The sequence below is a fragment of the Botrytis sinoallii genome (genome assembly GCF_014898435.1).
Source record: "Botrytis sinoallii strain Bc 23 chromosome Unknown BSIN_028, whole genome shotgun sequence".
In the NCBI taxonomy this organism is placed as follows: domain Eukaryota; kingdom Fungi; phylum Ascomycota; class Leotiomycetes; order Helotiales; family Sclerotiniaceae; genus Botrytis; species Botrytis sinoallii.
In genome coordinates this window covers 383539-397178 of record NW_024066055.1, presented here as the reverse complement: position 1 = coordinate 397178, position 13640 = coordinate 383539, and the positions used below count along the sequence as shown (strand labels likewise).

The window sequence follows — 13640 nt, the reverse complement described above, 5'->3', positions numbered from 1 at the left end:
AGGTATTTAGGTATTTAGATAAGTATGATTTGAGAGTTTTTTTGGCGGGCGGGGGAGGGAGGAGAAAGGAAGGAGGGGAAGGGGAAGAGGAGTGGGGGGGGAAGGGGGGTAAGGAGGGTTTGATTTGATTTGGGTTGGGTTGGGCTGAGTGGATGGAAAAGGGGACAGAAAGAGGATACATAAAGGGAAAAGGGATGGAGAGAGGATGAATGGAGCGATGGAGGGATGGAGGGATAAAGTAGAAAGAATGGAGACATGGAGAGATGGAGGAATAAAGTAAAGAGAGAATGGGATTTGGAATAGGATTTGGATTGAGATTTTAAATGGGATGGGGTAAGATTCAGAGATTGAGAGATGAAGTTAGACATATAAGTGTGTAGGTAGGGTGATGGATAGAGAGATGAATAGAGAGATGAATAAAGAAATGGATAGGCAGAATCGAGAATGAGTGAGTAGATATATACAGAGCTACCAAATGAGGTGGAATTGTTGGGTTTGATATAGTTTACATATACATATAGTATTTTTAAAAAAATAATGAATTATTAAAGATTGAAAATAATTGTATAGTGATTAAGAAGTAATTATCTCGCGGGCTAGAGATACAGATATTGGAAATAGATACAGAGATGTAGGAATTATACTTTCTTGTATTGAATGACCCTAAAAAGCAAAATCTTCGAGCGCAGCGAGCTATGGGGGTTTAGGGGCTTGCCCCCATGGATTGAATATAATAACTACGTCATCTCGAATCATATTGGTAATGTATAATTTTGCGAATCGGATTATATACTTCTAATGGAATGTAAATGTAGTGGGATTGGATGGGTATGAATGGAGATAGATATGGATGTGATATTTCTGAAGCCTTTCTTTCCTCTTCGCTTGTTCTTGTCGTTGTGTTGCTGGTTCACGAAATACAGAAATGGGCGGAGGAACTTGTATGGAGATGCGTGTGTGTGTGGTATATTCACAAGAGATGGATAAATTAGCTTGGGTTGAAAATGATCTTGAATTCTGTGTTGAATTATTTTTTGGCTATTGGGTTTGGAGAATGGAATATTGGAAATATGATATGTTTGGGCTGGGTGGAAATGGAGGTGATGGATTTGGATTTTTTGGAGTGGTAGATGTATGGATATCTAGAAGAAAATTGGCGTGTTTTGATAGATCAAAATGTTGTTTGATATTGTATAGGTTAGTTGGTGAGAAAGATGATGGTGAAATTATAAGAAAAAGGTATGAGAAAAAGGAGGGGTTGGAAGTATATAAAGTTGAGGTTTGGATTCAGGTCATCATTTATGAGTGTTCAACGTCGAGAAAACAATCTTGGGTTTTGTTTTATTTTTGATGTGTCAGTGAAAAGGAGTTCGGCTCTTGACCAATAGATGTGGAGGAAACTTGACACAGAGAATATTTTCGCTTCGAAGAGACATGCTGTTAAGAGTGGAAAACTAACAAAATTTACAAAAAACATCAATTTCTATCATCCACATAATCACAAACAAAAAGCTTTTTTAAATAGTATCTTTCTTTCATATCAATAGATGGACCAGCCAATCTTTCATCTAATACACCTAAGGGTTATCCACAAAGGCCCTCCTAATTAACAATCCCATTCCATCACAATCATCCATAACCCAGAATATATGCATCCATACTCCCATATTCAATGATTCATTTCCCAAGATCCCAAATCCCCAAAATAACAACTCTCCAAGCCTTAACTCCCATCCTGCAGCCTCCAATTTCTCGTTCGTTTCAACTTCACCTTCAATTCCCATCATAAATATACATACACTCCAACAAATCCGTCTGGATAGCTCTCAACGTAAGGAGTAATTGCTTGTACTTTCTATTATTGTAAAAACATTAGTAATCATTCTACCAAATCTATCCCAGATCCCCATCCCCCTCAAAAAAGCAACAACAAACTCACCCACGAATTCTCGATCTCCCATAAAAATGACATCGCATAACCAAAGTTTTCAAACGCAATGCTTCCTCAATTCGCGCAACGACATCGTCGAGAGCAGTGCGCAGAATACCCAAGATAGAGTCGTTACCAAGAGCATTGCGGTAGTGGACTACGAGCTCGTAGAGTTCGCGGTAGTGGGATTCGAAGTCGATGAAGATTTCGGGGGGGACGACGTTGTGGGAGGGTGTGTAGCGGGGCATTTTGTTGTTTTTTTTGGTTTTGGGGAGAGGAGGTGAGGTGATGGAGGATGGGTGTGGGTATGGGTGTGATGGTTTGGGAGGGGATTTCTGCACGCGTATGTGTGGTTGATGGCGATAGCGACGGCGATGGCGATTGCTAGCTTTCCGTAGAATTGTTGATGCGTGGATATTGCAAGTGAGAGCTCTATGCTGGATGACTTAATTTAAATTGACAGATTGTAAATCAAATAAGAATTAATCGCAAAGCCGACAGATATGGAAGATGAAGAAATGATGCGCTTTTGATTCCCAAAAGATTTTGTAAGTTTCGTCAAATGGAAAATACCATAGCAAAAATGCTAGACGAACGAGGAGTGGTAGTCTAGAATGATGAGACGTCTGGATTGAATTGAATATTAAGGGTGGCGTGAGATTCAATTGAATTGAATTGTGCGGGGTGAGCGTATGCGAAGTTTTGTTTGTGAGAGGATTTTTAGACGAATCGCGGTTGGGGATTTGGGAATTTGTACGGAGATTCAGAGATTTGGGATTGTGGAGATGGAAGAATTTAGATGAGTTGAGGGGTTTCGATGTATGTGGAAAGATGGATAAAGTTTGTAACTCCACAGGATAGTTTGTGTGTAAAAAGTTGAGCAACTCAGGTTAAAGTCATATTGATGCGACCTTCGGCAGGCAACGAGGTGAATCGAAGTACCGAAAATATCGCCTTTTTCACTAGATGACCTCTTATAATGCTGAGTAAACTTATAAACTATGGAATCCAGTATCTAGAGAAGTGGACGGAGAACATATTGTGCATCGATGAGGATTATACGTTTCAATGAGTGAATCTGGAATTTTGTATAGGTAAATTCCCTTACTTGGAAGATCTTTCTCTAGAGCTAGAGTTGGTCTTCGAAGTATGGTGGTATCAGGGAATTGAAGACCACTGGTATAATATCTAGTCACAATCTATGTACCAAGATCTTTATTACGGATAAGATCTATTGATTATTGAATTCAGATGAAAGAAGACTTGAGGAAAAGAGGAAGAAGACGAAGAGATTGAGGAAGGCTGGACGACAAAGAAGGATCTAGCCGAGTCGAAGAGGCCCAAATATCAAATAAGTGGCACTGGAAAGGTTGTTTAAGATCATTCTCGAAAGCTCGAAGGACTAACACAGTATCTGGATGCGTGTAAGACTATCCTATCACTAATTTTCAGAATAGAAAGAAACCTCGAAGAAGCCACGGCATCCAAGTCCACAGACCTGTATTTTTTTTGTTTACCCCGGCCGTATAGATCTTCGGTATGTATACCGCTACGATGAGAGTTGAAGCACTTGTATGTGTCAAACAGCAAGATAGCTGTCAATCTTACCAGTCCAAGATTGCTAGCCGTATCTTTGCTTTCCTTTCAACATAAACCGTACCGTTGTCAAATGGTACGATATATAAGAATGGAAAGGCCACCCAAGCTGTTCAGATTTTCCTTAATCATATAACATCCAACACACTCCCACATCATCTGAAAATTAAAACCAAAGATACTGATTTTGATATCTAGCCAATCAACCATAACAACAAAAGTAATTCATCACACACAAAATTGAGCCATCTACTTGATAGAGTAAATTGGTAAAAATGCCTAATTTAGAGGAATCCTATGCTTCTATCATCCCCCCAGAAACAACGGAATTAGCGTCGGGACTCTACACAATCACAAATACACCATGGATTGCTCAAAACGCCCCATCAGATCCCATAGACTCTTCAAAGTAAGTTGTTTTAAACTTATCACCTTAACCAAACTGACGAACTCTAGGATCGATTACGATGATCTAACCAGCGTTACCATTGGACCTTCCACTAGTCCCATCCGTGTCACCTGGCCCCTTGCAGTCTTCTGCATGAACTCTCTCTTTTTTCGAAGCATCTTCATGCCAGAAACACCCACAGTACCAGATACCACACCTTCTTACATTCGTGCTCTCCGCCTAGAACACCAACGCACAAATAATATCCCATTTCCATGCACCACACCTGCCGAAACCGACGCTTTTTCCATCTTCGTATCATGGAATACAACCAACGAGTTAAAGTCTTCAACAAAGTTTGTTGGAATCACTAGTGTTAACGTTAACGAGCGCATTCGGCAGTACATTAAGCTTTGGGATCAGATGATTGAATGTTACAAGCTCTCACAATTCCTGATCGCGCCTAAATTCGCCAACAAGATTATCGACACAATGATCTGCGCTTTGAGAGAAGAATGCGGATGGCAAACTCATCGAAGACAACTAGAAGATGAAGACGATGAGAATATTCTCGCGACTCCTGGAGCCGCAGAATATGACGCATTAATTGATCGCCTATCTCAACTCACAACCGAAGGAAACGATAACTTATTCAATCAAACACAATCGTCAACCACCCCGCCAATAGTAGATCAGAACGACACTCCGAATCGAAAAACCAAACTCCTTCCCCCGGATGCGAGAAATATTCTAGGTGGATCACCTGCGCAAATCTCCCATTTGTATGCATCTACAAACCCTGACTCTCAGCTACGAAAAATGCTCGTCCAGATGATCATCAACTATTCTGTCCGCTATCCCAAATACTATGCTCAGCCTTCTAGCTTCAGTACTCTAATCACCGGCGCGGAGTCCGGTACACAGGAAGAGCTTTCGGTCCCGATGGAATTTATGATTGATTTATTGAGTGCTTATGCAAAGCTAGGAAAAGAGGCGAGAGATAGAGGATGGAAAGAGCGGGGTTCGGGATGTGTATATCATGAGCATAAGGATCATGTTGAGGAGATGAATTGTCAGGTTCAGAGTGCGAGGGAGAGGAGTAATGCAGAGGGAGGTGGGGATGTGACGATTTCATCGGCGGTGGGATATTCGATGGGTTGAGGAGGTTGGGATAGCTTTGGGGGTGGTGTGATGGTTGCGGTTGTTGGAGAGTATGGATGAAGTTGGTAAGGTGGAGAAGTCTTGAGAGTCTGTGAGATAGTTACACTTCGTGCAGTCTTCATTACTCAATGAAAATCTACTGGATGTCTCTGAATTCATTTCTGATTCCAAACACTTGTTCGAAAGTTTTGAATGTAATATCCCATTGTGATCCAAAGAACTATAACTGGCGCTTATCAAAAGGACTTTTAGCAGCAGTTGATACCTTTCAAAAGCTCATAAAAGCATCATACTTGATCTCCTTGTTGCCAAGAAGTTACTATCCTCTCAAAAAGAACGAAATTCCTTTTTCGCCCCTTATCATACTTGTAATTGAAAAAGCTTTATTCCTTCCAACAAAGTCTACACAAGCATTAGTGAAGAGAAAAATGTAAAATATAGTTTCATCTCACTGAATCTAATACAAAGATAATGAATGCTCTTCACCACGAAGACCGCTAAACAATTCATAGTGATGGTGATAATTTTTCCGGTCGTGGAGTCACCTAGGGCGCCTCTACCGCAGTCGCGGATATTCCATCACGATGACTTCATCGTATGAAGCTGCTGGAAGGTACTAGACAAGAACTATAGATTGCTGGGGTGAAAATGACGAGAGTGTATGGATAAAATTTATTTACAAGCGTTGATTTTGTAAGAAAATCTAAATTTAGAGGATAAATTGTTGTACTGGAAACTTCCGATAATTCGCATCCAGATAAGATGAGGTTCTTTACTTCCGTGACTAGACGAAAGGGTTCATTTGGGCCAGAGAACAAGTCCGGGACTGTAAATTCTTTGATGAATCATTTCACTTTGATTTATTGATATGAATTCTCATTTATTGAAAGGGAGCAAAAACAGAGTACAAAAAATTGAAGTGATTTTGTTCGGAAAGGAATATGCTGGGAAAAACTATCAAAGGTAATAAACAAAACTTCAAGGTGAGAAAGTTAATTCACATTATACTAATCACATTCAAGCTACTTATTCATTATCTGGGAACAAAGTATAGTGTTCATTGATACATGACTCATAATAGGATATAAAGCTTTCGGAGTCGATTTGAATTAGTCTGAGGATTTGGAACACCATCACATCCTTTGTTGTATTGTCTTCGAGTGGTCTCACTTGCTTTATAGCATATATCAATGGAACCTTTATATCATGATATCATCTAGCATATAAAATGTGATAGCTGAATGATTAAGATACTCCCTATGCTCCTGATTGTATCTCTGCCTGGCACTCACAAATCTAAAGGTACTAGATTAGGCTCCCAAATCATTTCCAAATGCCTACCCCCCCAAACAAGATACTCTTTCACCGAAATTCTCTCGAAAAGTCTAGCCCTTTATTCCTCATCTCGACAGTCCTTCCCCATAGCATGAATGTGATATCTACATCTCTCATGTTCCCAAACCATCGATGCCTTTTCCCATTCCTTGAACTCAATAGCAACGCTTTCCGGATCTACTTTCTCTTCATCTCTCCCAAACTTCATTGCTTTGAGAAAACGAGAGCGTAGAGTAGGTCGAGGTGGGAGGGGCATTGGCGAGAGAAAAGGATGTTGATTTCGAATATTGTAGTGATTGGCGAAGGGATTGTGGGGAATATGATGTGGAGAAGGTGCGCGGTGAGAGATGGGAAGGTGGTGATTGCCAGCATGAAATGGACCTCCTTGAGGAATCGAATAGAATGTTGGATTGTTATGAGGATGAGTTGGCGGTGGATGAGGGTGAAAGTGTGGGGCAGGTGCGATTCCAGTGGATAACGAAGGTGCAGCGTTGTGCATATGGTGGACGGTTGGTGGCGGGGGATGTGCATTCAGAGTAGTTGGCGGAAAATCAGAAGTAAACAGTGGATGACCAGGTTGAAAATTTGGATGCGGAGCCGTTCCATCGTTTGGAAATTGAGTATTCTGGTCATGGGGCAGAAATAGGGGGTTCAGCACTAAGGGATTATGAATTCCACGTCTGGTTCTACGGAAATAAGGGGGTGCTCTCGGACGTCGGTTAGTGGTAACGGGAATTCGTCTCTCTTCAACAGAAGGAAATAGTATGTCCTTGATTAGAGCTCGTAGCGGTGATGATTCGACTGTGTTGCTATCCACCAGCTTTCGAGTCTCCTCTGTCTTGTTGAAAAGTGGATCTTTCGCCGACTTGACAAAATCCATCGCGCACCCATTCTCTATAGGCCAAGGTTAATGCATCCATCATATAATTGGCGAATTTCGATGCTCCGATATAATCGGCGAGAAATAACAACGAAGTAACTGGAACCATTTATACTTATGGGCTTGTGTTCGAAAGTGAGTATTACTACGTGTGGTATGCTTTCCCAGACATTTAGCATTTCTAATATCCTTAGTGTAGAGCCATGCAAGGAACATTTCGAAACTTTCAGGTTGATAATCTTCTAGTGAGATGATACTTTCACGACCACATTTCCATAGACCAGAACAAAGAGGTTTGAAATATTCGGCTTGCGTGGCCAATAATCCAGCAATTGCTGTGAATTGGACTCGTTGTTTTCCAGTTCCTACGTTAATGGAGACGATCTTGTTAAAGTTTTTTTGATCATCACTACATCCGCGATTAGAAACTTATCACTTTCTCTATCAATTTGAGGAGCTTACATGTCATAGCCTCCGCTGAGGGGCGCCAGAGCGCTCTTGGTAGTTTTCGGCTTGTCAGGTGCTTGATATGTTGCAGCTAGAATTCTGGATATTCTGAGTACATTTACACGAGAAAGACCACGATGCCCAGATCTTCGAATATAAGCCTCTAGTATTTCACTCATTCCAGCTAGAATTGTGTCGTCTGTATCTGAAATTATCGCGTCAAGCTGCGACATTTCATTGGCAGGATGAGGCCAAGGTATAATACCGATATTGTGATTCGGAACCAGATTTATCCCCAGTCCATTGGTGGCCATTTTTATGATAGATGAGAACCGAGATTTATGCTTCGGTGAACCGTTGGGAAGTACAAGAATTTCGTTAAGAATATCGTTCTTGAGCTGAGAATATGAGTAAGAAATCCTTGAGATTTGTGGCTTTCTCCAAATTAAGATAGTTCTAAATAAATGGAATCAAATGGATAATCGAGAGACCTAAATAGATATTCTTCAGAGCTACGGTCGAAGAAAAAGCCAATGATACAATAGATTCTATCACAGTACAGCTAAACTTTGGAGATTCGAGCGACCGTATTTGGTGTTCAGGTAGGTGTACGTTCGAAACGTCTAAACAAGCACTGGAAACATAGCCCGCTCTTAAATTCTAGATTTACCTGCTCAATTCTCAGACTTTTGTTTGCTCGAGATCCTTCATTCTTTCAATCGCGCTAATGAGATCCCTAGAGCATGAGACTCGCCATATGATCTAATGCCAGGAATGTATTTTCTATCTAGACTCCACGTTTAGACTCCTATACTCTCAGGACCAGGCCTGAGACTAGCTTTAGTTCCATTAAAATAAGGACCTATTGAATGATTGCCTGTATCTTTGTTTGGAAATTTCTGATCTTTGAGATTAATGAATTGATGATACCACTTACAGAATATGATACGCTCAGTTGGACGTGAATTCTAAGAGTTAAACAGACTTAGAGATTCTTTCATTGATTTTAGCTTGAATGCTGATATGATAGTATTACTTGACATTTGAAACTCAGTCATCTTTTGTGTCCATTTATTCATGTGTCATAAGCGCAGCAGGAACATGAAATATGACTGTAGACACATGATGTTTCTATAGTAATGATTCTTTGTTCCTTTGTTCCATGCTTTCTCTATATCAAAGTTGCCATAGAGAGTCAGATGATGTTACAACTAAAGCTCCTAGCATATAACCTCATTACAAATAGTCTTTAGTGAGCAGTCCCACCTCCCATTAATCCACCACTCTCATACCGATAACCCAGATCTTTCATGAATTGCCACTATTAATCAACGTGATTAGCTATCGAATCATAGTCAAGCTAGCTGAAGTAAGAGTGATCAAAGATCTAAGATCCATGAGAATCTAGTTCGCTCAAAAATTCCTGTTGATAACAAGAAATAAACTATAAAACTTGCTTTTCATTCCATCTGTTCATGTTTATAATATATTGAGTAGTAATTTGTATCATCCTGATGAACATTCACATTGATTAATCTTATCTTCTACAATTGACTCTTGTCAGCAAAGTTAACTCATATTTGATAATTGAGATTCACACACAACAAATTTCGAAGGAAACTTTTTCTTTGAAATACGACTTGTTCGCGATCGATTTAGATTATAGTTATTAAACCAAATTGATTACAATTGCCCCCTAGTGATTCTAACCAGTAATTGTTATGCTACTATCGTCGGCGTTCCGAACACAAAATATATACGAAAATTCGCGTAAAATTTTCTCATTTCGAATTATTAGAATAAGAATTAAATCCTTAATATGAGTTCTTTTAATAATCCATTAATACTTAGGGATACGGTTATGATGGAGGCTTCTTCTAAAGCCTCTATTATACCAAACACTTATTCTATTGTTGTTCTAGGTATTCCAATATCTTTAAGCTCTCCCTTGCCTTCTGAAAACCCTCAATTCGAAATCTCTAGCCCTATCCTATTAATTAATCAGCCAATCAGTTCTGGAAGAAGATTTGAAGAATTCAATTTACTTAGTGACCTCTTTATTATTCAAGATATAATCAATACTATTTATATATTCAATCAGAATAAGAAACGGGGCTCTATAATACCCTTTAGTAATTAGAACAAACAATCTAGAATCCAAAACAATCTAAATATATTTAAGGAAGCTATTTTGAAAGCTAGAGATCTTATAGTGCTAGCTTCCTCTTTTTCCCAATTATGTAAAAAACAATCCAAGCTTTTAGATCTCTTAGAGATTTTTAGAGAATATATTGAAAAGGGGAAGCTTATTACAGCTTCAAATATTATCATCTTTCAAATTACTCATTTGGAAACTGCTATATGTAAAATCGAATCACAAGCAAAAGCATTAGCTAAATCTCTTCCGCCTACTACTGCTATTATCATTATATTGAAACCAATATATACTGATATTTCAAAAAAAGGAGAATGGAATTTAGTTCTTAAAGGAAAAAACATTACATTTACTAATATAGAAAAGAAATCTAACCTCATCCAAAACGAATTATCTTAATCAAGCCAGATTTTCCAAACCCTATCTCCTTTTCCCTTCTAATTATTTAAAACAAAATAAATAAAGTCTTTCAAAAGATCAGAATCAAAGGGCTAATTATTACAGCAGCAACTATATCCTTCAATAATAATATTATTATCACAACAAATGATCTCTTTATATTACAATTCTTATTAGAAAAGAAAGCGATTTGAAATAATATTATCAAATTCGAAAGAATCTAAAAGGATTAAGAATAGTATAAAGTTATTATTCACAAAATCCCAATTAAAGAATTCTCAGGCACAAAAGGAATGAATCTTATACTCAATAAAATCAAAACCTTCAATTCAGACTTTAAGTTTATAGGAATCCTCTTTTAGCTTATATCTGTTTCTAAAAGAGTCTATTAACGAGAGGGTGCTATTGTTATTGCTTTTGCTATAAAATCAAAAATAGAATTAGCTATTCAAAACAATTATATATTATTGGAAATAGTATAAAAGTAGAACAATTCTACAAATCAAACCAACTATACAATATTAGAAATATCAGGATTTGAGTATCAGAATGCCTATTGTAAAAGAAACCCTTTTTTATAAATTATATAAAAGTAAGCATATTATATCAGTATACTTGTATATAGTATATAATATCAGAGGAAAGTTCTATCAATATTTAAAAGTAAAATACTCGAATTGCTAAGAAAATCATATAGCAAATTCGAAAACATACGAAACCTATTAGGCTATTTAATAAAAATCGAATACTATTCATTAATGAATCATATTAATATTCGAATCCTTCAAATAAATTTCAATCGGAATTTACAAACTATAGAGAATATTCTATAGCTTGCAATAGAATTTAATATCAATCTTATTATGATTCAAGAATCTTGAATTATTAAAAACGGAATCGATTATTCAAATTCAAGATCTATTATACATTTCAATTTCATACAAATATTATTAAGACTTAATCCTAATTACCAGTTACATATACTATTATATATATCAAAAACTCTTCAAGCTATAATCAATCTAGCTTCCGATTCTTTAATAGATTCTGATATACAGATTTTCAATTATCAAAATAAAAACAAAACCTTTCAAATTATCAATATATATAACAAAGCTGATCAAACTAAAGAAAAAGATTTTATAATCGAAAGGTGCTTGTATAATATATTATTATATAAGAAACCATCCTTTTAGATAACTTCAATACCCATTATTTATAGTAAAATCCTTTTTCAAAGAAAAACGGAAACACTAATCAATTAACTGAATAATTTGAAAATCAGAATCTCATTTTTTTAAACAAACCCGGAATCAGCATTTTTTATCAAATTAATCTCCTTAATTCAAGTATTCTTAATCTAACATTAGTATTAGAGGGAATCTCTTCTCAAATTTACAATTAACAAACACTTTCAGATACAGAATCTGATCATGTAAGAATATTATTCGAATTAAAAGAAAAAGAAGATCTAAATACTTTTAATACTGGATTGATAACTAGATATAATATTAAGCTAATAAATTAGGAAAAGTTCGAATTAATATTCAAATCGAAATCCTTATATTCCTTTATTCTATCGAATTTAGAATTAATCCTTCCAATCAAAGAGGATTCCTTAAACCTTTTAAAAAATAAAGATAATCATTATCTAATTCTAAATCAAATAGTAAGCGAATTTACTAAAATCATTCAAAAAGCAATAGAAAGGTATATACCTAAAATTATTTCAATCAAAAAAGCTAAACCATGGTGGACATCTGAATTGAAAGATCTCTGAAAAGAGTTAAGAGAAACAAAGCAAAGAATTGAATCAGATCTGGAGAATTATAGCTCTAAGAAAGGATATCGAATCGCTAGAAACAAGTATTTTTAAATTATTAAAATAATAAAGAAAAATTATTAGAATAAGTTTTTAGAAAAAAAGGATATAAAAACAATTTTCAAAGTAATAGCCTATACTAAAGACTTTCAAGATTAAAGGATACCGGATATTACAATAGAAAGTTTTTTCGAAGGAAAATACTTTATTTTCAGATCAATTCTGTTCCTATTCCTTTTTATTACTTCAAAATCACAATAGAAAGGGTATAAACAATCCAAGCAATGGGAATGGCTTAATTTTACTCAAATTGAATTAAATAATGCCTATTCAATCAAAATTTAAGGAAAAACCCTTAGTCCAAATGGAATCACTTAAAAGATCATTATAAAGACTTACAAAGTAATCTCACAAATCTTTTTTACTCTCTTTAATAAACTTATTAATTTAGGATATTATTCGAAATATTGGAAATAAGCTACAAAAGCTATTCTGAAGAAAGCTTCCAAATCAAATTATTCTCTTCTAAAAGCATATAGAATAATTATACTTTTAAATTATCTGGGTAAAATAAGCAAAAGGATTTAGTTCAATAATTAGGATATTTAGTAGAAACAATCTATTTTCTTTATAAAAGTTAAATAAAAAGATGCCAAAAGAAATCAGTAATTGATATTGTATTTTTATTAATTATAGAAATTAAAAAAAACAAGCAAGCCAATAAAAAGATCTTAATATTATTTATAAATATAAAGAAAGCATTCGATCATGTTTCGAGAAATCAACTATTAGATATTTGTAAGAAGTTAAAATTGTCTACAAATTTGATAGTTTGGATAGTTTTATTTCTTTAATAAAAACAATTGAAACTATCTTTTAATAATCAAATCGAATCTTTCAAATTAATTTCAATTGAAATATTACAAGGTAGCCCGATTTCTCCAATTCTCTTTCTTATATATATTAAGGAGCTTTTTTTATTCAATTCGATCAAGTTTCTTTTCTATATAAATGATATTGCTTTAATCACATATTCATTTATATAAAAAAAGAATATCAAAATTTTAGAAAAAGTTACAAAACAAATCTATAAATTTAGTTCTAGAAATGTAATCTAATTCGATTTAGCAAAAACAGAGCTAATACACTTTTCATTATCCAAATTGATGAAAAAATATCCAATCACGCTACTCAATTCGGAAATAATTATACTCCAATCTCTTATTAGATAACTGAGAATATGGTTCGACCCGAACCTCAAATTCGATCAACATATTAATATTCGAATCACACAAGCGAAAAATGCCTTCCATTGAATAGCTCGATTAGCTAATATCAAAAAAGACCTTAATCCTAAAGCCCTTAGATAATTATATATAGTATATATAACCAGTATAACTGATTACAGATTAATGATTTAGTGAAAAGATTAAATTTATTTTAAGAATATAATACAATCGTTTTAAAACCTAGCTTTTCGAAAGATATTAGAAGTTTTTAAAACAGTTTTAATCCTTTCAATAAAAA

The 13640-nt window shown here is 35.5% G+C and overlaps 3 protein-coding genes across 3 annotated transcripts; 1 reads left to right on the top strand and 2 right to left on the bottom strand.

The window, feature by feature from the left end:
- Positions 1–1773: 1773 nt before the first annotated feature.
- Positions 1774–2178, bottom strand: EAF02_010922 (uncharacterized protein; the record flags this gene model as incomplete). The annotated part of the gene is made up of 2 exons (XM_038906970.1): positions 1774–1855; positions 1940–2178. 2 exons carry the CDS (start codon positions 2176–2178, stop codon positions 1774–1776), a joined length of 321 nt encoding a protein of 106 aa, XP_038753260.1.
- A 1623-nt stretch (positions 2179–3801) lies between these two features.
- On the top strand, positions 3802–5075 carry EAF02_010921 (uncharacterized protein; the record flags this gene model as incomplete). Its single annotated transcript, XM_038906969.1, has 2 exons — positions 3802–3935; positions 3983–5075. The coding sequence occupies 2 exons, from the start codon at positions 3802–3804 to the stop codon at positions 5073–5075; spliced, it is 1227 nt and encodes a 408-aa protein (XP_038753259.1).
- Positions 5076–6468: 1393 nt separating this feature from the next.
- On the bottom strand, positions 6469–8051 carry EAF02_010920 (uncharacterized protein; the record flags this gene model as incomplete). The annotated part of the gene is made up of 3 exons (XM_038906968.1): positions 6469–7304; positions 7437–7699; positions 7753–8051. 3 exons carry the CDS (start codon positions 8049–8051, stop codon positions 6469–6471), a joined length of 1398 nt encoding a protein of 465 aa, XP_038753258.1.
- Positions 8052–13640: the final 5589 nt, after the last annotated feature.